Source organism: Chaetura pelagica, unplaced genomic scaffold, assembly GCF_000747805.2.
Source record: "Chaetura pelagica isolate M959 unplaced genomic scaffold, ChaPel_1.0 scaffold222, whole genome shotgun sequence".
NCBI lineage: Eukaryota > Metazoa > Chordata > Aves > Apodiformes > Apodidae > Chaetura > Chaetura pelagica.
The window spans coordinates 3,731,162-3,753,623 of NW_009952711.1; the positions used below are offsets into that span (position 1 = coordinate 3,731,162).

The 22,462-nt window shown below is 37.7% G+C and overlaps 1 protein-coding gene across 1 annotated transcript in view; it reads right to left on the reverse strand.

Annotated features, from left to right (window-relative positions):
- TJP1 (tight junction protein 1) overlaps positions 1 to 22,462 on the reverse strand; it is a 152,764-nt gene that overhangs the window by 32,191 nt on the left and 98,111 nt on the right. Inside the window, exons 2-8 of the mRNA XM_009994403.1 lie at positions 11,999 to 12,055; positions 6,913 to 7,037; positions 6,603 to 6,705; positions 4,905 to 5,184; positions 4,296 to 4,399; positions 3,387 to 3,555; positions 2,884 to 3,028 (exon numbers count right to left, since the gene is read on the reverse strand). Coding sequence (XP_009992705.1) covers positions 2,884 to 3,028; positions 3,387 to 3,555; positions 4,296 to 4,399; positions 4,905 to 5,184; positions 6,603 to 6,705; positions 6,913 to 7,037; positions 11,999 to 12,046 — 974 coding nt within the window. The 5' untranslated portion in view covers positions 12,047 to 12,055. The remainder of the gene's footprint in view (positions 1 to 2,883; positions 3,029 to 3,386; positions 3,556 to 4,295; positions 4,400 to 4,904; positions 5,185 to 6,602; positions 6,706 to 6,912; positions 7,038 to 11,998; positions 12,056 to 22,462) is intronic.

Here is a 22,462-nt window from a genome sequence, read left to right on the forward strand (position 1 = left end):
AAGATATAAAAACTGACAACCTCTTCCTTCCAGAAATAATGATGAGCTCTACAACAAGTTCTTCAAGCTACTACCATCTTTCTTGCTGAGGCTGAAGTGTTAAACATACCAGAAAAGATTTCTGCTATTCCAGTATCCAGGTGAGGAAGGCAGCATAGGAGAGAGTTTTCAAGTAGGAGTTCTTTCAATTGGTAAAGGGTAGCCTGAGATGTATTTGGCAGGCTTCCCAGCACCTGGCTGCAAATGCCACTTTTCAGGATGGGTCACACCAAAAGCTTATTTATCTAGCACAACAACTTGTTACTGCCAGCAGTAAGACCAGATAGGTAAGAAACAGTATATATGATACTCTCTAACTTCAGATGCAGTGACCTCTTGTGCTCATTCCAGCTTTTCAAGTACAGCTCTCTAGAGATTATACAAAGTCGCCTTATGTTATCTGACTTCTAAGATGCATTGTTCGTCTGCCTGAACAGTTGTTGTTCTGTGTATCTTCAGAACTATATGCATCTTTTAAAAATTATATTTAACCTTTAAAACATTATCTACTCAGAGAGCTCTTCCACAGAGCCAAGACATATTTGTATCTTATGTTTCACTTAGTACCTAATTCAGTATCAGCTGGCTATGAATTTTCCAAGTACCCAGATACAGTGAAATAATCATAGCCTTGGAGATTTATAAGATGCATTCTCTGGATTCTTTTCAAGATTAACAAGTGGAAAACATATAGAACCATACTTAGTCCTTTTTATTAGTAAATCAAGAAGAATACATTATAGAATCTGAGTTTTAAAAAGACTGTTCAAGAGACATCTCTAAACTTCCTTTGGATTAAATAAAACTACAAGTGCTATTTAATGCATTGACAGAATATTCAAATAGCAATTGTTATGGAAATTCCATATCCAGGAACTCTGCAGGCACACTGGTGTACATACCAGTATGGAATACTGAAAGATGGACAACACTGAAGATGCTGCCAGACCCCAAAGCAATACTGAATCAGAAGTCTGTTGGCAGATTTCTGTGCTCTGCATATTTAGGAGTGTCAGTCTGTAGTTAAGCTTGTATGAAAGCACTAAGAGGATTCCTCTTGAACATGACCATAAAAACATTTGGCAGAACAGGGTCTAAATGAAGACATTATCTTAGATACATTTTCAATGTCCTCCTTAAGCTCAGTTAGACTACTTTTTGCACCTTTCTCACCCCAGGTTGTTATTCTCAAGTTTTTTCCCCCACCCTAGTTTTTTTACCAAATTTTTAAAAATTAAGCAGTTGCAACTAATTCAGTCTTACCATAGATTTAAACCCGCACAAATAGCCACTACAAAGAGAAGTTAGTTTCAACATGTTTGTCTTTATGTGGCTCAGGGCCCAGATTTTCGGATCTTGAGAGAGACATGTCCAACAGGAAGTCAGTCCATGCCAAGGTAGCTCTTGTTCATAAAGTAGATACAGCGGATGCATTCAGAGTTGAGATAACTTCAAAGGTCCTTCTCAGGAAGGATTTAATTCTTCTGACAGTGGTGTCCATGGGGAGGAAGTGACCATCTACCTAAGCCACTCTTAATAGCACAGGAAAGCCCTAACACTAGGCTAAGTCAGTCACAGTTTCAGTTTTAATGGGTTTTTGTTTTTTCCCCTCCTTCCACAAGCCCTTTTCACACTGCATTTAGAAAGGTGTGTCAAGAAATAAAGGTTTTTTTATCTGACAGAGATCTCACAACCTTCACAATCAAATCCCTGCATTCAGGACTCTACTTGTGAGTTTTTCCCACTAAAGTGGAGTTCCTACTTGAAAACAAGCTTTCATGTGTTGTGGTCCCTGCAAGAAACATACATGGAAGAGAGCAGAAGTGTCTGTAAACCCGTAACCCCAACCAGCTGTACATGCAGGTAAGATCTGTCTTGCAGTTTTATAAACCCTTAAAAGACTCTAAAAACCTTGAAGGTATGGGGTTTTTTTCCCTTTGAGCAAACAAAATGTTATTAATAACCAAGCATATCTTACTTTTATGGAAGAGCCAGCTGCAATTTGTTTTTCAGAATTTTTGACAGCATGTAAAAAAATCTTCAAATACAGGCTTTCAATTTTTTGCTCCATCATCTATGAACATTCATAGGCTAAACTTTTCTCTTACAGATATTTAGAAATTAAAATCCAACACTGAAACCCTTTTTCCATAAATTAAAATAGGAAAATGCCAAAACAGGACAGATTTATGTTATTGAAGCCTAAAGTTTCACATGGCAGAAAAAAAATATTCCAAACCATACAATACATTACTTCTCTGAACTCATGAGGTTAGGCTTACCTACTTCTGAATGATCATGCACGCCTCACTACCAAGTTCAAGTATTATAAGTTACATTCCAAAAGCCAAATCTGCTATGCAATACATCTTCTTTTGTAGGAATTAAATGTATTCAAAAACATAATTTCTCAAGGACAGTGAGGAAAATAAAAAGCCTATGCCTAAATAAAGCAAGATTTAAACAAGTTTACCCAGTTGGGAAAGTCAGTAGCAACCGTGCTACTTATCACCTCAAATACTCTTGTAGCTAACTGCTTCTAAAACCAAAATATAATTGCATATGATTCAATAACACATAACACAATTAGATTTACATTGTCATTCATACAACCATGCTCTAAGACTCTTTAAGAAAGCAGTAACACTGAAGTTTTAACTTCAGTTCAATATCTGAAATCTATGAAAATCGGGATCGTTACCAGTTGCATCCCTTGCAAGCAGCCCGTGTTACTGCTACCCCAGCTCTGCACCACACTCGTCACACTCTATACATTCAAGCACTCCTACAACTTATATGTAACATTAAACAGTTGATTTAAAAATAATACAATGCTGCCATCACCTGCCGTTGCTGGGCTGCTGTGGAGAATGTCTGGAATGGTCTGAAGGCTCTGACCTCTGGTCAGGAGATCGTGAACGACTGCGGCGGGGCCTGTCATGTGATCGGTTGGAATGATCTGATGCCAGCGACTGAATTTCTGAAATGTCTGTTAAATAAAAGTTGTTTTTTCATGAAATGATTGTAATTAAAATGGTGGCATGACCTGCTCAAATGGAATTAAGCTTTTGCAGAGAATTTTAATGAAGATGTTAGATCTAGGTTTATTATTTCACGACAACTAAACTTAACATTCCTAAAAGAACTATTGCAAGAATAATAACTATCTTTTTCTCCACTGTTTTTGAAGGTGTGGATTTCAAATCACATTCAAACAAGAATTTACCCACAGGACAATCCTAGTCCTAATTCTACTCCCCAACCTCCCATCCCACTTAGCTATTTTACATTTCCACAGCACAGGGAATTCTTTTCACCCTTTAGGAATCAAGTTTATTTATACTCACCATCTCTTTCTGAGGCATTAGCAGAATGAATACTGTCAGAAAGATCAGGGACATTCAACAGTGTAGCTCGTTCATCTCGCTGAACAACCATCTTCAACTTGCCTTTTGACCTTTCTATTAGTGTTTTTGCATCTGCTAAGGACATATTTTCTGTCACTGTGCCATTTATCTGGAACACAGCAAGAAAAGATCAGATACAAACTTACTGAAAAAAAAACAAACTGTGAATTTCCAGTAAAGATAGTAGTTTTCTGCCAGAAGATATTTAGAAAGAGCTAGAGATATGTATCAAATCACCACAATACAACAGAAGACTACTGGGCACACCCAAACTCTAGCATAATACAGAAAATTATTTTCACCTTTCAAATACAAAGTCTCTATCAGTGAAATAAAACTTTGATAATATTAATAATGTTTTTTGAACCAGCACTGCTCTAACTCAGCAGAGTAAGGAACTGTATGTTTTTCTGCACCAACACATTTACAGAAGTATCTTGAAATAAAAATTTAGTATGAATTTAAAAGCCTTGGGTACATTGATTCCTACAAAAATAAAAATTTAACCTGAAGGCAAGTTCTAGCATTGCTTAACAGCACAATTCCACATTATATTGTATAACTAAGTACGCAGGCCCAAAGTCTCATACAATCTCAAATGCTTTTTATTAGGCATTAACAGTGGGCATTGTTTGTCAAAATAAGGTCTGGAGAATAATATAAAAGAAGAGCTTTATATTTTTCCTTTCCTTAGAGAGGTTGATTTATACTTCAATTCATTGGTCTTTGAAATAATGTAATAAAAAAAAGATACCTCTCCTACTAACAATAATTAAGCTATTAAAATATAGTTATTTCTAAGAACAGTGAGATCAAACTCTGAACAAACACCATCAACATTTACTATACCTTCAGTACAACATCTCCTTCCTGAATATTGCCATCTCTTGCTGCCAGGCTATCCTGTGATATTTCTTTCACAAATATGTGGCTTGCCAACCGTAGACCATACTCTGTATAACAGCAATAAAAGAGAAAACTGATGAAGCTACTGTAAAAACAGGAGTGAGGTATCTGAATATTAACAACACTGCTTTACACATTTACACTGGAAGCACAAAATCAAGTGAACTTGGCACATGACAGACTGTAATGGAATTATGCTAGGGGTTTTCTAACTCTGACTGCAATCATAGCTGTTGTTCAATGGCTTAACTTACATGCTACTACAATTTTCCCTCTTTGGAACAGGGTAGACTCTGAAGACTCAACTCAAGTATATGGAAGGTATGTAGCCACTGACTACCAGATGTCAGATGCACAGCTGAGATGGGTTTACTCTGTATAATACTTCGCCCTTACTAGGCACATGTATTTTGGAATATGAAACAAACCACCAGAAAGACAACAGCAGTTTTTAATTTTTTGTTCCATTAAGCCCTTAACACAACACTGACTGAAGCAAATGGCCTTTGAAAAGCAGTAAAAGTCTTCAGTAAAGAACTAGACACAAGTTACCTTCATTCTTCCTGGATTTCACCAGTGTCACTTTGGTAGGCTTTGCAGGCTGACTGGAAGTAACCGACCTTCTGTCTGACCTCGGCGATAAGCTTCTCTCTCTGCTAGCACTTCGGTCTCTTACCCAGCTCTTCTCATGCCTTCTGTTGGCACTTGGACCACCACGGCTGCTTCTTGGGTCACGTAGCTCTTCATCATAGCTATCATCCTCATTTTCGGACACTGGTTCAGGTTCTGGTCGGGCCACTGGAATCTGAATTTTCTTCATCCTTCGGATAGTCTACAAGCAAACACGAGGTGTCAGCCACTGGCTGTGTAATGCTCGTGGTGTTACTTATGTCAGAAGCCAAAGCTAATCCCAAAACTCAAAAGAGAACACACAGAAGTATTGTGAATGCTCTGTGTTCTTGCATTCTCGTTCTATAACTCTATCCAACTAACACAGGAGACTCATCACTCACTATAGATTACTAGAAATCAGTTTTGTTTTTACAATTCTTTTAGTCCTTTTTTGCTTCTGCAGAAGTAGCAAATGTAAGAACAAGAGCCCATGTAGCACAACACAGTGTTCTGTCTTCAGAGATGCATATTTGGACATCCGCTCTCTTTGCTTAAACCCACAAATCAGATACTGGCACTGCTAAGAACTTCTTTTGCTAACATGTAATCTTCTACATTCTCAGTGTGTTATTGACAGTAATTCTCCTCATCTTTGAAGCCTTCCAATCTTCCAAAGCAATGTTTATGATGCAAGCCACAGAGGAAGAGGAACATTCCTAAGCTGGTTTCCACTAACTTAGACAGCTGTTTCCAGAATAAGACCCATCCTTATTCAGATGTTTATCTGCTGTGTGTTACAAAGCTAAACCAAGTCACACCATTACTTTCATAATTAATTAATTGTTTTTCCCTACACAAATACTTAAGATACTGAAAGCCCTGCACACCTCACCATGCTTTGCTCTGTATAATCTTTAAAGAACTGCTGAATCTTCAGATGCAAAACACAATACAAGGTTTTACAATTGTATTAAAGCACTAGGAGCACTGGAAATCTGTCAGCACCAAAGATTTTCTACAAATCCTAGAAGTCTGTTCTCCTGAATTAAAAAACTGTTAAACCTTGTGCATTTGTGTTCTATTTTTTGTTATACAGATCTCAAACTTCTAGAGAAAGCAAGATTACTACCCTTCAGTGATGATCTGCTCTGTTTTGCAAAGTACAGAAACTAACCACTTTGAATAAACCTACAAAATTATAGGAATTAAGGTAATTAAATTATATTTTATTTTGGCAAACTGTTTACTGAGCATAAAAAGAAATATGTTAGTGCCTGAAAAGCAGGTCAAGTCCTTTAGCATAGACAAGCTTTTGAAAAACCTGTTAAGTGCAATTAAAAAAGCAAAGAAATATTAAAGCTAAGAACAGAACTTTTGGCAAACTGCAAAGAACTTTACCATTAAAAAAGAAGTCTAAAGTATCTGGTGACACTACCCAAACATCATTCACATTTTACAAAAACCTTTGACCCCTGTGATAAACTTCTGATGATCATGACTTAAACCTGAAGGATCACACAGGTATTGTTCACATACCTTGCATCACACATGTATTCATAATAGCAGACATGACACTTTCACTTTTGCTCTAGAAATACAGAAGTTAAGCAAGCTGAAATCTTCAAGACATTCACTTACAATTTTGGCATTCTTCCCACTTTTCCTCAGCTGCTGAACAGCAAATGCATGCTCGACATTATCCATTGAAACTCCATTAACCATTGCAACACGGTCATTTTCTCTAAATGGAAAACATCGCAATGCACAGTGTAAATACTTTATGCCAAGGGAAAAATACTGGGGGTAATGAGTGTCCCTGAACAAATTACCTGTATTATAAACCCACTACACAGTTACAGATAGGTAGCAAAACAATTAGAAGGATAAGCTATCACTGACTAAGGTGAAAGCCCCCCAAATAAGAATCTGGTTGTAGTCTGGCACTTACTGTAGCAATCCTTCTGCTGGGCCTCCTTTCAGAACATCAGAAATAACTATGGATGTCTCACCACTCTGAAAGTGAGGATTATCTCTTCCTCCAGATATTGCAATACCAAATCCAAATCCAGGGGCCTACAGTGTAACAAGAGAAAGATTTTTACTTTCACATATTTACAAGGTCAAAATTCACATTCCTGTGTGGAACACAAAAAATCCTATAGGATTAATACAATTTTTTGAAATAAAGAAGGATCAACAAACCATGCAATGCTATGCAATTTAAGAAGAGGAGAGAGATTAAAAATATATTAGAAAAAAAAACAAACTTCCAGAAGGCAGAGTGTTTCAAACTAGCCAGTCTCTCCCAATAGCAAAATCCTAGAGTTCCTATTTGCATTTTCATAGTCTGGGCCTCAAGTGGTCATCAGGAAGACCTCATAACATAACACATCACATTGTTGAGCTACTGATTCAAACCTGTATCACTCCCTGCAACACTTTCTTTGAGGTTTCACATTCTGGTATTTACCCAGCCTGACCCAGCCTCGCTCAGGAGCTGACAGGATTGCAGCGCACGCTCCTATGACTGCAGGCTCAGTTCTTAGCAACAATACCAAGATCACTTGTACCATTACATACATCAAAACCTTGTCAGCATTTGCAAATCATCTGCATCTTAACAAAAGTAGTACTCTTCAATCTTTTCCCTCTAGGGTGACCTGCCACTATAGTAAGGTCAGCGCCTCTGATAAGTTATTCCTGTTAGATATTTCAAGACACAACAATGTTGCTTACACTTCTGCCTGGAAGCAGTGAGTGGGAAATAAACTTTCTAAATATAACTGATTTGCAAACTACCTGGCTCTTTCATCATTGCCCAGAAAACATTGTCCAAAGAGTACTACCATTTAAATACTTCATATTGCTCTTGAATTTACTTTGGAATTTTTTACTATGCAAAACACAGTCACTGGATGGAAAAGAAGGGGTTTCAATCAATTCCTCCTCTCCATTTCCTACAGCATACACTCCAAGCTGGCAGACTTCTCTGTTTCAGACTTTTCAGCCAACATGACCCTGCTATAGCAAGAAGTTTCATAGTCTTATATTGACAGCTGAAGCAACATGGCAGCCTGCATGTGGCTGTAAGACATGTGACGTTCAGCTTTTCAGACAGTAACTACTGCTCAAAAAACTTGTTTCCTATTGCCCTCCAAAACAGAGGTCATGAAAAGATGGAAGAGATTTAGCCTGTAAGCAGTGAATAGGACCATGCAGTATTAAAACGAGGATGTGGAGAAATTGACTGTTCAGAAATTGATTTCAACAGTTCACAGGGTATGAAGAAATAAGTTGGTCTAACAGGTATGGGGCAGTGGAGAGGGGTACACCTTACTGCATCTGTTACATTAATTTTAATTAATTAAAGGATGACTTGAACTCTTCTAAATACATTCCAGCTGGAACAACCAGTAATCATGGATGGGATTCAACCATTACTAAGTGAAACCCCATGCCATGAAGGAGGATAGTCTAAAGAATTACAATTACTACTTATGAACAGAGCTGAGGTTTTCTTTCAGTTTCATTTTTTTATATTGTAAACAAAATATATACAAGCCTATGAAAAGATGTAACAAAACCCCCTTTCAAAACAGTAGTGTTTTCTCCTCTCTAATGACACTACTTCATCTTTCAGTTTTCCATTACTCTAATAAGCTTTAATAAACTGAATTCAGTTGGCTCTATATTTTGGTGGGGAAGGAAAGGGAGGAAACAATTACTAGGACATTTATGTAAAATTTCATATAAATGTTCTCTACCTTTCCTTACACCATAAACAAAAAAAATTTCTAACAGTTTTCCACTCATAAGAAGAAATATAACAGGCCAAAGACAGCAGAGATACAGCTGTAAACCTTATCTTGCTGCTTGACTTTCTAATTATTTGCAAACCAAACCCACCAATATTAAGATGACTAGTTTCATGCTTCAATATTCTTTGAGAAGCCCTAGAACAATGCATTATATACAGACAGCAGTCAAAAAAGATCACAAGTCAGGTAAAAGCTTTAAGTTTTTTATTAAATGAATTAGTGTTAAGAAATGTTCCATATTAGAAAGTTCAAATGAAACACTAAATCTTTTTGAAAATTAAATAGCTCAAATAAGAAACCTTCCAGTAAGCCTCAGCCTATTACTTATCTTTTTATCCTGCTGTCTACCATCGTCTTAAAAGATAAACTGTACTACCCTCAGAAAAAACCTAGCTCCTAGATATGTCAAGAAATAGCAAGATATTGATCATTACATATTACACAAGATACATTTAACTAAAACTGCATTTTAAAAATCTGCCACATCACAGTCACTCGTTAGAGCTTGTGCTGACAACATAAGAAAAAAACCCTTGTACTATTTTGCTCTCCCACAGGAAGGCAGCATGGGAGAAGCAGGAAAGTACACACATACTTGGTTTCTCTTCCTTGGGGGAAGACACATTTAACACAGCCACACAAAACCTGAGTTCCAAGGATGAAGAAACCTACATAACATACAAAATGCATTGTTCATCCTTAAAGCTCTTTACTGCTAAATATATAAAAACGGAGAAGTATATAAAAGATAAACTGTTGCTATCTGATAAGCTTTAACTGAACTTGAGACTGGTTCAAGCATTTAAGAGCTGAACAGCAGTTCAGGAAGTTGGAAGGGTAGTCAAGAAAGGGAACCAAACCTCTTGGTTAGAAGCTCAAGGCTCCCCTCAACCAGAACTGTTTCTAATGAGTCTTTTGACAATAGTGCTGGAACTCAAGAACTACTGTGTTAAGTAACAGTAGAGTCAAGACTCCTCATTGGTTCTGTTCTAGATTCTCAAAGATATCTCAAGCACAGCATCAAGGTGCCTGAACAGACTGAGGCATACTGCAGCTACTGGGATTAAGCACATCCTGTCCCTAATTTGTAATGACATCTCTGGAAAGCAATCTCACTAGAAAAAGCAAGTGCAGATCTTCAAAATGATTTTTTCTGTGGCTGACAGTAGATGATCTCTAGCAGTTCTGTAGCTCAGCCAAGTGGAGCTGATAAACTCACACAGAAAATACTTCACAACCACTCAGAGTGGCATTTCCAGTCTATTCCCATCATATTGACTTTTAGATATCTTTGCAGATAACTGAGATCTGGATGCATTTCACTTCTGATGACTAAACTGAAGTAACCTCATTTATTTGATAATCTAATGCTACAACAATTACACTAATAAAACACAAAATAAAAACCTCCCAAGCAAATAAGCAGTTGCTTTCCTAAATCCTCTTCCCAGTGCTAAGGATAAATTCTAAGTATCAATTCATTTAACATTAGCATAAGAGTTTTGGTTATCTGGCAGATGGAAAAAATTAATTTAGCCAATTAAAAACAAATAATGCTGTCAATGTTATCAACAATACGTGCCATCAGCCTTCAACATCTACATGAGAGATACTTACCTGATAAAACAGTTAAGCCAGTGCAACTGGCATTAGTCTGGCACATAAGATATCATAACCAAAATAATAATCATACTTTCACTTCTATACCACACAAAGACTTCTGACAATGCTACAAGTGCAGCCAAATCTGATTTCTCTTTCCTAGTATTTCAAAACTTGTTCGAGCTAACACCATATTGCAGCAATTCATTATTCCTTCCTGCGCTGACCAAACTTGTCATTTTCAGGCGTCATTGAAGTTACTTCTTCAATTAAGCAGAAAAATATCCCCCTCAAGAGAAACTAAGCTATCACCAAGCCTAGAAGCCAACCTTTTAGCCAAACTTTTACTTTTATAGCATTTTTATTTGGTTTTGAATATCAGACAGTATTGATTTCATCAGAAATATGAGTAAAAAAATTTAAGTTCACACAGGTTTCAGGGATGACTGGACAGCTTTTCAAGAGGAAAATATAAAGGACAATTACATGTAACAATAATAATTCTTGCTCAAGAAATTGCTGACATAAAATTTTGGAAACCTCATGAGTAGCCTAGAGAAGTATAATCACCTATTTTCCTTTTTACTTTTTTTTTTTTTTTTTCAACATGTGATTGCACCTAGAGACAATGTACTTCGTTAGACAGCCTCCTGGGTCAAACTGGTGCATCTGCTCTCTTAAGAGGCCAGGGACTAAAATGGGTATTTCAGGTCTGCAACACTAAACTCACTCCAAGCCACAGATACTAAGTGTGTACACAGAATTAACATTTTATCTGATCAGCTGATCTCTTAGTACACATTTTTAGTCACAAAGGTCCATTTATCTGATCAATGCTACAATTCTAGAATGCCTTGATTCTTTGCTGAAGAATTGAAGGCAAATGATTAACTTGCTCCCCAGAGAAAACTCTTGTGCATCTCCCTTTTGTTGGGATGAATTGCTATTTGGGCAATTGCTATTCCATGGTCACTTTAACACCAACCTGTGGCCAGAAACAACATACCACCTTGTTCCAACTTTCCCTAAGCATTTATTCCTTATTGCCTCTCTTGTACAGCTTAAAAATAGCTACACTAGAAATCAATTTCACTTACAGTAACTCAAATAGGAGAAGTCAGTCTAAATACAAAAGCTGTTTTTCAATTAACTGATTCCTAGTACAATTTGTTTAAGGTGCACATTCTGACCCCCTAAAAATCACTATTTCCAGCTGCTACTTGAAAAAAATAGCAAGCAAATAAGATAGTTTTCAACACATTTAGTTATCCTTAACTGTATCATTTTATGCCCTGGCAAATAAATTTTCAAACATTTAAGTACAGTTACAGCACAACTGTTAGTTTACACAGATTTCTAACTAGTCTCAGTTACACACAGAAGTAATCTAAAACTTTGTTGCTGGCATGGTTATTTGTAGGCAGGTTTATCTCTAAAACTCGACAAACAAACAGAGCTACTATCACATGGAACTTTTACAACACTTCTAAATTTGAACAAAGGAATATGACAGTTTCCTTTTCTTTTACTTCCTGACATCTGGCTTTTTCCTATTGTTTTTAAAAGCTGCCAGTATCCTGCATTAGGCACACACAACCAATTGTATGAACTTACCCTGTGAAGAGTCACTGTGTGTTGTTCCCATATAGCTGTTTCTTCCATTGTTGTGCTCTAAGGAGAAAAAAAACCCAAAAATTAGACTTTACTGTCAACAGCTGTACTGAACAACTGTATAATACTACATATAGAAACTTACACCCAAAATTCATATTCATATTGAATAGATATAGAGAAGTAGGGCTGGCTCATTTGTTACACACTTCCTGTCTTTATATGTCACATCTAAACTTCCTGTGCTCCAAGGAAAGGGGAGCAATGGGAAGAACAGGCAAAATAGATTTTTAATCGTTATATATCTCAGAACTAAGTTATAAAGAAGTTTAAAAGGAAGTACTACAAGAAGCATTTCTGATGTAGGCTATCTTGATTGCTCATTAAGTGTACAGCAAATGAAGCTGGTCCAAGGCCCACATCCAGCTTTCCACTAGGATCAGCTGTATTTATAGTCTAACATAGATACTTCCCACTTTTTTTGTGAATGCTCTCCTCTTGCTCATTCTAAGTGTATGAAGATTACCAGTAATTCATGAATGCCCAGCTATAGATTACAGTACCTGTGCTACTGTATTATATGCATAAAGGTCTCATTGAACAGACTCCAAGTTTTAGTGCAGGCCAATTTCTTTAGTGAACAGTAGCACTGCAGAAATAAACAAGGTAGTCTCTAAAGGAAGTAGATTTAAAGTAACTTTATTACAATATTTACATACCTGCATTTCTGCTTTAAAAAGTAGACACTTGCACTACTTAATGTGCCATGACAAGTAAACATTTGAAAAGGGAAACATGGAGTGAGGGAGAAAAAACTAGCACAGCCAAAGGCTTGAATACAGGCAGAAAGGCAGCAGGAAATACACAGTGAACAGCATGAAGCCTCCTGCTACCCTGCTGCTACATTTTCTGCCTTTCCAGAGAGTGCTTAGTGTTTTGCTCCACACTCTCTGCTCTCATAAGCAAACAATCCACTAATTAAAAAACAGAAGCAGGACATCCCTGCAATATGGGAGTGTTATTCCTTAGAACATCTACTTTACTCTTAATTTGTCTCAGTTACAGTAACTCAGCCACTAAAACATAAAGTAATCCTAACTTTTAATCCAGTCCTGTATTACAACAGAGAACAGCAGCTGGACAGTTTACTTTCAAAATCAATACCTCTGCAAACTTTATCCAATTTCATTACATCAGAATTTGCAACTAGGCATAAAAAGCGAGTTCTTATGACCCCAGGAAGGTGGCTTTTTCCTCCACATTCTGTGCTCTGATTTCATTGGTTTGGATGTGCTACATCACTCCTCATTTCTCTTTTAGAGTTCACTTCTCCTCAAAGATTCAGTCCAACTTCACTGGGATATATTTCATACAAATAGATTTCTTTCTGCCTCTATTCAGTACCAAATGTTACTCCTTTGCATTACTAATTGACTTAAGTCTATCCCAGAATTAGACAACTTCTTTCCAGCTTTTTTAAAGTAAACCAAATATGTATTTAAACAGTAACAATTTACAACCACAAAGCTATTTCTGAAACAAAACAGAAGGTTTTGCTTGCTAAACGGTTAATGAATACTGATTTTCTTCCCTATTTCTGATGCTCTCATTCTGTCTTAGTTTTGGCAAGAGCTCAACATCGCATCAACAGTGAAGAATTATCTCCACAAGTAAACTTCTAAAAGAAAAAGCTTTAAGTAGCTCCTGTTCAGGAAAAGGTGCGACAGAAATCCAATAAATGACTACAAAAGTTGCAATTCACATTGTAATTGTAATAGGCTGCCTCAGTTCTATCTGCAATTAACAACAAAGAAGTTACCCTGACTGGCTCATTCATTGCATTGGTCCTGGCAACATTATGCAGGTACAGCACTCCAGCAGAACTCCAGAGGCACTTTTGCACAGCCCAGCTTGAGCCACTTGGCTAACAAAGAACCAGATTTCAATAGTTTTGAGTTCTTGAGACTCACTGCTTGAGCTCCGTACAAGGGGCAGAGACACCAACTGCTTCTGGATATGATGAAGACTGATAAAACCCAGTTGAACCAGCTAAGCACTGCTCCCACTGTATCTGGGATAACTGGCAAGCCCGAAGTTGGAGAAGGATAAGAAAAACAGCTGAGCAATGACTAAGAAAAATGGAAACAAGTCATGTATAGTGCTTCTGAGAACTGTGAGAAGATTTTCTACTTCACAAAAACCCCACAATAAACCCCCACAACAACACCCACAAACTCACCAGCCTTTCCAGACCTGGACAGGGTGCTCCCTGCTCAACCTACTGACTGGGGCTATAATTTTTAATACCTTTGTCCTTTCTGTAGATGCTCAGTCTTTCTACTTTCTTTGCTTGCTCTCCATTTTCCTGCTTTCACTATCTTCTCTATTCATCTATTGCTATCACCTCACCTAGGTTTTACTAATACACCCATTTCAAATTCACAAGACTTGGGAACATCAAATATCCATTAGTTAGATTGCAAACCAAGTAATATGTTATTTTCATTCTTTCTGCATGCCCAAACAGTCCAATCAGGAACAGTGAAAACAGTTCAAAGGCAGCCTGAGGTGAGATCTTGGTTTTGACACCAACTGCTGATATGAGTTAGTTTCTCATCTGTGAAGAACTGCATTCACTCACAAAAGATGGAGAAACCTGATGAAGAGCTGTGAAGGTACTCACCCTACTAAGCACTGACAACTGAGACAGAAGAACTATCTTGTGCTACCATCAGCTGAGGTCCCCGTTGCAATGCTGCTCTTAGACCATACTCACAAATGCTCTATTTTTCATGCAACACTTCTATTTTAGAAATGTTGTAAAAACTTAATTCCCAAGTCTCTAGAAATGGAAAATGCTGCTTGTGATTAAGGAGTGGGGCCAACATCAGTCTGCAGCCCTGCTGAGTGCTGGTGCCAAGCCTAGTACCCCAAATAATGTTACCCAGCACTGATTTAGGAAAATTCAAGGTGACTGCAGGAACTGAGAAATACATACAGCCTAGCACCCCAGGAACTAGGAACACATGAGAATACAAAGATGCTACAGTCTAGAGTAACTTAACAGAGACCATTAAGTATCTTTGAAATACGAGTGGACGACTGACGGCATTTGAACTTCACCAACTCAAAATATTGTTAACATTATTACCTATGGGTATCTACGTGCAGTAAGAACAAAGAGAAGGGAAAGAATGATAAGACTTTAGTGTTGGAAAGATTTCTGTCATGCTTATGCTTTTTTAGGTTATTAGCTTAAACATCTTTATACTGACAATTAATAGCATTCCCAGCTCTGTATGTGGCAAGTGGATGGGTTTGTGGGTTTTTTTTTATTATTACCTAAAAGATCAAGTCATATATGAAGCTGCCATTCATCAATATGGAAGTAGTGCAACTTATCATTTGCTCAGAAGCTTTTTCTACTTTTTAATATTTGAGGTTGTCCCCAGATACAAATATACCAAAGTTAACATCTTTCCAGAAAGCTCCCTTTGTGGCCTACAAAGGCTCTTCAAACAAGAACAAGCCATTTTTATTCCACTCCGCACCACATTTCACACACACATCTGGGTACATGAGCACATACATAAGACTGACTTAATTCTGCAGTTATGCATTGAGATTTTTCCTTCAAGCATCATGAAGGGGGAAAAAAACCCACAGATTTACTGGCTACCAGTCTGAACGATGCTGTCATATCTGCAAATAGCATTGTTTAGTTTACATCTTTTTCCCTTGGAAAAGCTGTTAACAGCAGCAGCACTGGAGCCACCCATGGCCTTGAGAAGACAGGTCAGGTGCACATTTGGAAAGAAACAAACAGCCACAGAAATTAGTATTTATACTACTAGTAATACAAGGTTCCTTAGATAAAGTTTCTTGCCGGATAAAACTTCTTTAGCCTTCGACACCTAGAGGAAGAGTTCAGTCTAAGGTCAAAGCCCCTGCATATTCTTGAAATTAAAGGCAGGATAGTTTCCCAATGTTTCTTTGCAAGTCTAGGAGGGCTTACTAGAAAAATTATCTTTAATTAAACTACTTTCAATTAAAAATGTGTCAAGAATTACAAGTTAGATTTTAAGCAATTGTTTGCTTAATTATGATCAAATTTTGACAAGGGGCCAAAGGACTTTTCAATCACCTTATTTCTTAGTAAAATCCAACAGCAATTTCCTATAAATAACGTGTTCAATACCTACTCTTACAAAATTCCACACATTTCTCACTAAGGACAATGAGGTTATTACATTTTTCAGAAAGTTTTATTTAGGTATCTACCATAGAATTTTCCTCTGGCCAACACAAGAATAACCTACTGTGGGAAGAAATAAAATACTTTTGGTATCTTTAGTATCTTTACAAGCCTGGTTTTGTGGATCAGTATTGACAGCTGTCCTACAGACAATAAAATGAAGCAACTACTTCTGCTACCTCAGGGGGCATATTGTTCCCATTCTCTGCAAAACACAATAGAGTGGAAAGATATCTGTGACAGATCCAAGCCCTAACCCTTTCAACCACAGCAAGCAAACAAGAAGCTGAATGACCAGATCACAAACAACCCTATAAAGAAAACTGTCTTGGCTCCAAGTCTGCAGCCTCATGTTGTAGCTTTAAGGTACACCTTACTTCCAATAAAATGCTGGCATCTAAAATAATTCCTAATTGCGCTGATAAAATCTTAACAACCTTGAGAAATAGTTTTATTTTTCAAGACATGAAGAAAAAAAAAAGGTAAGGGGCTGCATCAAAAAAAGAAAATAAGTTTATATTGAGAGTCAGTCTCTTCAGGACACATCAGACATTTATACACCTCATCTTGCTGTATTACTAGTTGACTTCTAAAATTAATTCTCAGTTATTCTTGAGGAAGCCCAACTTCAGTAGTAGGATGCTACTGAACCTCAAAGTTTTATAGGTGACATGGAAAATCAGTACATTTTGATTGCATTTATAGGAACGAGAATTAAAAATGCTTATTAGCGTTTCCAACTGTTAAGAGACTTTCAGGAGCTTTGTTACTATCTAGGGGGTGATATTTATCATCCACTTAAAAAAATAAATTCAAGTCAATACCTTAAACTGCTTCCTGAACAGTTTCAGAAAAGAAAACTGCATCTTCCTTAGCCACCTCAGAGAAGGGAAAGAAAAGGTCATTTCCCTCCACACAGCATCTTTCAGCACTCAGCGGGAGCCATGTATTGTTCCCAACACTGCCCAGGAAGATTTCCTACAGACACTCACCTTCATCCTTGCCTAGTTAAACTACAGCCACCTTAAATTCCAGATTCCCTCCAACTATCTTATGACAAAAGTCTTCAGCTGACTAAAAAAATTTAAAAATAGATATTTCAACAATTGTTCTGCTGCAACAGGTGCAATGGGGACAGAATCCTATTATCAGACTAATTTTATCAACTGAAATGAGATTTCTGTCTTATGTACCCTTTATACAACACGGGCAATGCACCACTTCTCTTACAGAGCACCTTAGAGATATTTAGAACTGCCTCAAATACTGGAAGCCAACTACTAGAGCAAGTGTAGCCAAAGAGGAGGGAATTCTGAAGAAGGATAAAGGCAGACTGCACAGTGCTAAAAAGCTGGCTCTCTGCACATAGGACTGTGGTGTCTCTGTACTAGGCTTTGCAAGCAGCCTATATCCTTGTTTTTCACTTGATCATCAATCACTCTTTGAAAAGAGGAAAGACTGTTTTCCCAAGTGTATTTGTGACAAAAGACTCAAGAGAGAACAGAGAGCAGCTCAGGGACTGCTGCAGAGACAAACAACATGCACCTGATGCTATTTGGTTAGCTCTTTATATAGCAATGCTAAGAGGAGGAGAAAACACCCAGTAAAGCACTCTCTCAAATTCTGTATAAGAAAATACTCATCCATGAAGCTAAGAAGCCAGTCCCCAGTTTCACCTCCTGTCTCAAAGTACAACCATGGAAGTGACATCGACCCTCTATCTTAAAAACAGGAACAGTAACTTTATTCTCTCAAGCAGATGTACTAAACACCTAAAAGCAAAGCAGTGTACACTGCAGTTTCCCCCCCACTATTTCACTGCCCATATCCAAAGCTCTAGCCAAGAGTCCCACTTCTCCCAAACACTTGCCCATATTCAACAGGCCACCTCATAAAAAGCCTTATGAAGAAAGACACCATTACTGAAGCTGGTCTTCAGATGACAGTGTGCAAAGTTTAAAAAATAAAAAAAAAAAGGCACAGAATTCTCAACACTGCATGTTAATAGAATTAGTTTCAGTTTACTTTGACCAATCTAGAAGCAAAAAGTCTACTAGAATAGCACATACCTACTGTCTGGCCAACAGAAGTCATCTTTACATCAGTAATAGCTCATGAATTAAATACTAGGACTAAACTTTATATATGTGTCTTTAATAATAGGCTGCTTCACCATTGTACTCAGTTCTCCCTACACTTGCACAGCCACATGCTGCTCCATAGGATACTATGCTATGAAATAGAATTTCCACTGCTTCCTGCTCTAAAATTCCTAATATCACTTACTGTATTTTGAACATGTAGACACTGCATATACCTAAAAACATAACTTCCACTCGTTTTCCTGATCAATTTTTGTGCAATACTTTTCTGCTCAGATATTTCTGCTATAACTTGTGGGTACTATTGCCTCCAAACTAAAAACAAACAAAAAACCCAAACCAACCAAAAAACCTCAGTATTTAATTCATCCCAAGTAGTACCCAACCTCTTTTTTAGCATGATTCACTTTTCCATAATGGCCTCTCAAGTCAAAGCCTCACACATCACAGACAACTCTCTGATCTCCCAGGGTCATAAAACCTTGTTGCTGTTGCTGCTCAATAAAAAAAAAAACAAAAACAACAAACAACCATCCTGTAAATCCTACTTCTAAAAAAGCCCAAAACAGGAACAGTACAAAGGAATCTGGGGGAGGGGAATACTGCATTTTATTGAAATAATTAAATACTAGATTATAGATCCAGTTAAATCTGAGTATTTATAGAAGTTTTTATGATACAAGCCAAGGGAATACCATTATCTCTGGAGGGCAGAAGGCTGACACTAAAGAGTAAGAAGGCAAAGCAAATCAGAACGCAAGACCCAAATGTAGATACATGTCAAATGATCTCAGGTCAAACAACTGCAGATGAAGAGAACCACTCAAACACCCTGGTAACAGTATCAGCTAGCAGCTAAGCAAAGCTTACCAGCTTCATGATCTTAAAAGGCGTGGGAAATTTAGGATACTTGTGTGTTTTGCTTCTTTCCATTTTGCTTTCCAGCTGGCAGTGAAACCACGTAGGATCACAAACTGCAAAGCACTGGCAAGCAGTGTTTCACAGATCACTACTCCAGGCCAGTATGCAAGCAAAATGGAACCAAATTCAGAACAGAAAGGCTACAAAGCAAAGTAATGTCATGTTTCTCTGCATCCCCCACCCCGAGGTGATGTTGCCAAAGGCAAAGTTCATACAGCTTGCACTTAGAAGTCATTCTTCTAGCATGCTGATCTAAGTCAGTATTATTAGGACATAAAGATTCCAAAATTAAAATATTTTAATTACATATTTAAACTGAACTTTTTAATTTAAACATCAACTTTAGCTCCTATCTGATTTTTTTTCTCCCCCAAATAATTTCAAAACCAAGGACTTCAAGAAACTCAACATTATGTTTTAATTCTTCAAGTGTAAGGATGCAACTTGACCAGCACTTCTTTTAGCATAAGTAACAGCTTAAGCATCACACACTGCCTTCCTACCAGTTTCCATCCTCAAAAAGATTCCTCTCCCTCTTATTACACTTGTGGAAGTATTATTCTCGTGTGTGGTTGTTTCTACCTGCATCAGCTCCCCACCAGTTCATCTCAACCCCACTGCCAGTAGCACAGTTTGCAAGCCAGCCCTGTTAACATAAAAGCTCAGACTAGAGTCTGACATCAAAGTTAAAAATCGACTACACTGAAATACACGAGTGAAGCTCAAGAAGTGCACACAGCTGTGACCACAGTTTCTCAGCAAGTGACAGATTGTAGAATGGGAAATTCCAATCGGATATTACCTCCTTGGCTGGTTTGTTTTACACCCACACAGGTGGTGAAATGGTGGTGCAGGCTGCCCAGGAAGGCTGTGGAACCCCAGCCTTGGAGGTGCTCAAGACTCAAGTGGACACGATCCTGGGCAACCTGCTGCAGCTGTAGTTGACCCTGCTTTGAGTGGGGTGCTGAACTGGAGGCGGTCCCTTCTGACACCTCAGTTTTGCAATTATCCCCTCTGCTCAAAGTGGGGAGAACTGCTTTGAACTGAGGGTTGGACTAGCTGATCTCACATCCTTCATACCCACTCTTCTACCATTTTATCACTCACTCAAGAACATTAGTTGGAGTTCTTCCAATTTGTTTTTTCCCTTGGGGGAGGAGGAGATGAGCACAGTATCAGTGACACAGAAAATAGTCATACTCTATTAGTTTTACATAAGAAACCTACAACAGGCTTATGTATCTGACCATTGTTTTTTAATTTAAAAAATCAAAACCAAAATGCACACAGGTGTAAGATACAGCCACCAGAAAACTAACATGAAGTTAGACATCAGAGCAGCAACCAAAGCATTCAAGCACCTCAGTGCAGGCCAGAAAGCCTCCTACCTTGTTTCTAATACAGAAAATCATAACCTAGTTACCAAGCACTGCACCATGCCAATTTTAGATCGTTATACTCTGAAGACCCATCAAATGAGAGCCTGAGGATAGGCAGCAGTACCCCACTGAGACAGAGCAGGGTTGCTTTTCCTAATACTCAGATCTTTCAAATATCAATCAGACCAAATATATGTTTAAGAGCCTTAGATGACAGTTCAAGTTACAGATGCAGAATTATGGCCTTGCCATCTTCCAGTTTGACAATAAAACAGCACACACAGCTTAATTACTCCTTAAAATGTTTGACGTTTTTTTGCTTTGGTTTTGTTTTTTAAAGCCCACATAGCCACAACAAAACAATATAGGTTTTGGATAACTGGCCAAATTTTTCTGAAATTAAGATCTCCAAACACACAAACTGCCTTTTGCCTTTGCAGTTGACAGCTTCTTACATAGTTACAGAATTCCACAGGGTTTTTCTCCAGATGTTTCCCCCACTTAATCTCAGTATGAAGATAGTTTTTTTTTTCTTTTTATAGGTACAAAATTTCTCTCTCTGAATCTCCACCAACCACCCTCACTAAAAAATTTAGGGTTTAAGTGTCCTTCCCTACCCACAACAACCACACACACACAGATGGCATTTCTCCCCACCCCCAATTTGGGTATTTGTCAGTTAAGAAGATTCCATTTTAGCAGTCACGTGGCTGCTATAGAGCATCTACAGAACACATTACAACTCTAAGCTCACATTTATTTTATGTATTCAAAGGAAGTAAGTTAGAAGCCAGGAATACAGAAATGCAGGACTTTAAAGAGAAGGAGATGGTGAGTATTGATAAATATTACTCTTTGAAAAAGAGCAACTTCCTCCATTAGAAAGTTGTTAGTGATTTTGGAGTAACAAATACATTGGTTAAAAAAGCACCTAAACACAACAGGTGTTTTTTTTTTTGAAGTGCAGTGTTTGTAAGTTGAGAGAGGAAGGAAAAAAAGTATAAGAAGTCAGTGGGAAGGAAGAAGGAGGAATGGGAGCAGCACTGCAATACCCCACTGCTCACAGACAGACCTGAGACTCCGAGGGGAGAACAAGGTAACAAACACTCCAGCAGTGATTAATGTTAATGCACCCGAAAGGCTTATTCAGCTATCAGCAAGGAAAACATTCCTCAACTTTCTTATCAGGCAAGCATGGGAAGAGGAAAACACATCATTTTTCCTCAGCAAAAAAGGACTATTGCCAGGTTTGTGTTACTTCACAAAGAAACGGGAGTACTCGTTTACCTAGTTTTACAAAATGTACCTTGAAAAAGGGGGAGAGGCATCTGCTTAATCAGGCACAACCAAGTACACTTTGACATTTTACTTCACAACAATTGTCTCCCCGTCTCCCTATTTATATGCACAACACAACGCTGCTCCAGGATTTTCTTCCTGGAGAATTTTTTTTCAAACACAAACACACTATTAACTAAATTTAAAAAATTAGGATGCTACAATTCTCCTTACATGCCATTACAAAATGGAGTGCAAAGCACTAACAGAACTCAAAACAAGGGAATATTTCAAGCCGAAGATGTAAAATGAACAAAACCAAACCAATCATACTAATATTAGCCAATACTACCAGTATTTAAATTCTGAACAATACAGTGCAAGAGAAGAGATGAGATAAATAGTTCTTTCCTTTTTTATACCAAGCCATTAAATTTCATTCAGTAACTACAGATGAACTCCCACATCCCAAGGAGTACATTCCTGCAGCTCATTTAACTGGTTCATTTTCATCAATTCTTTGCACCCTTTT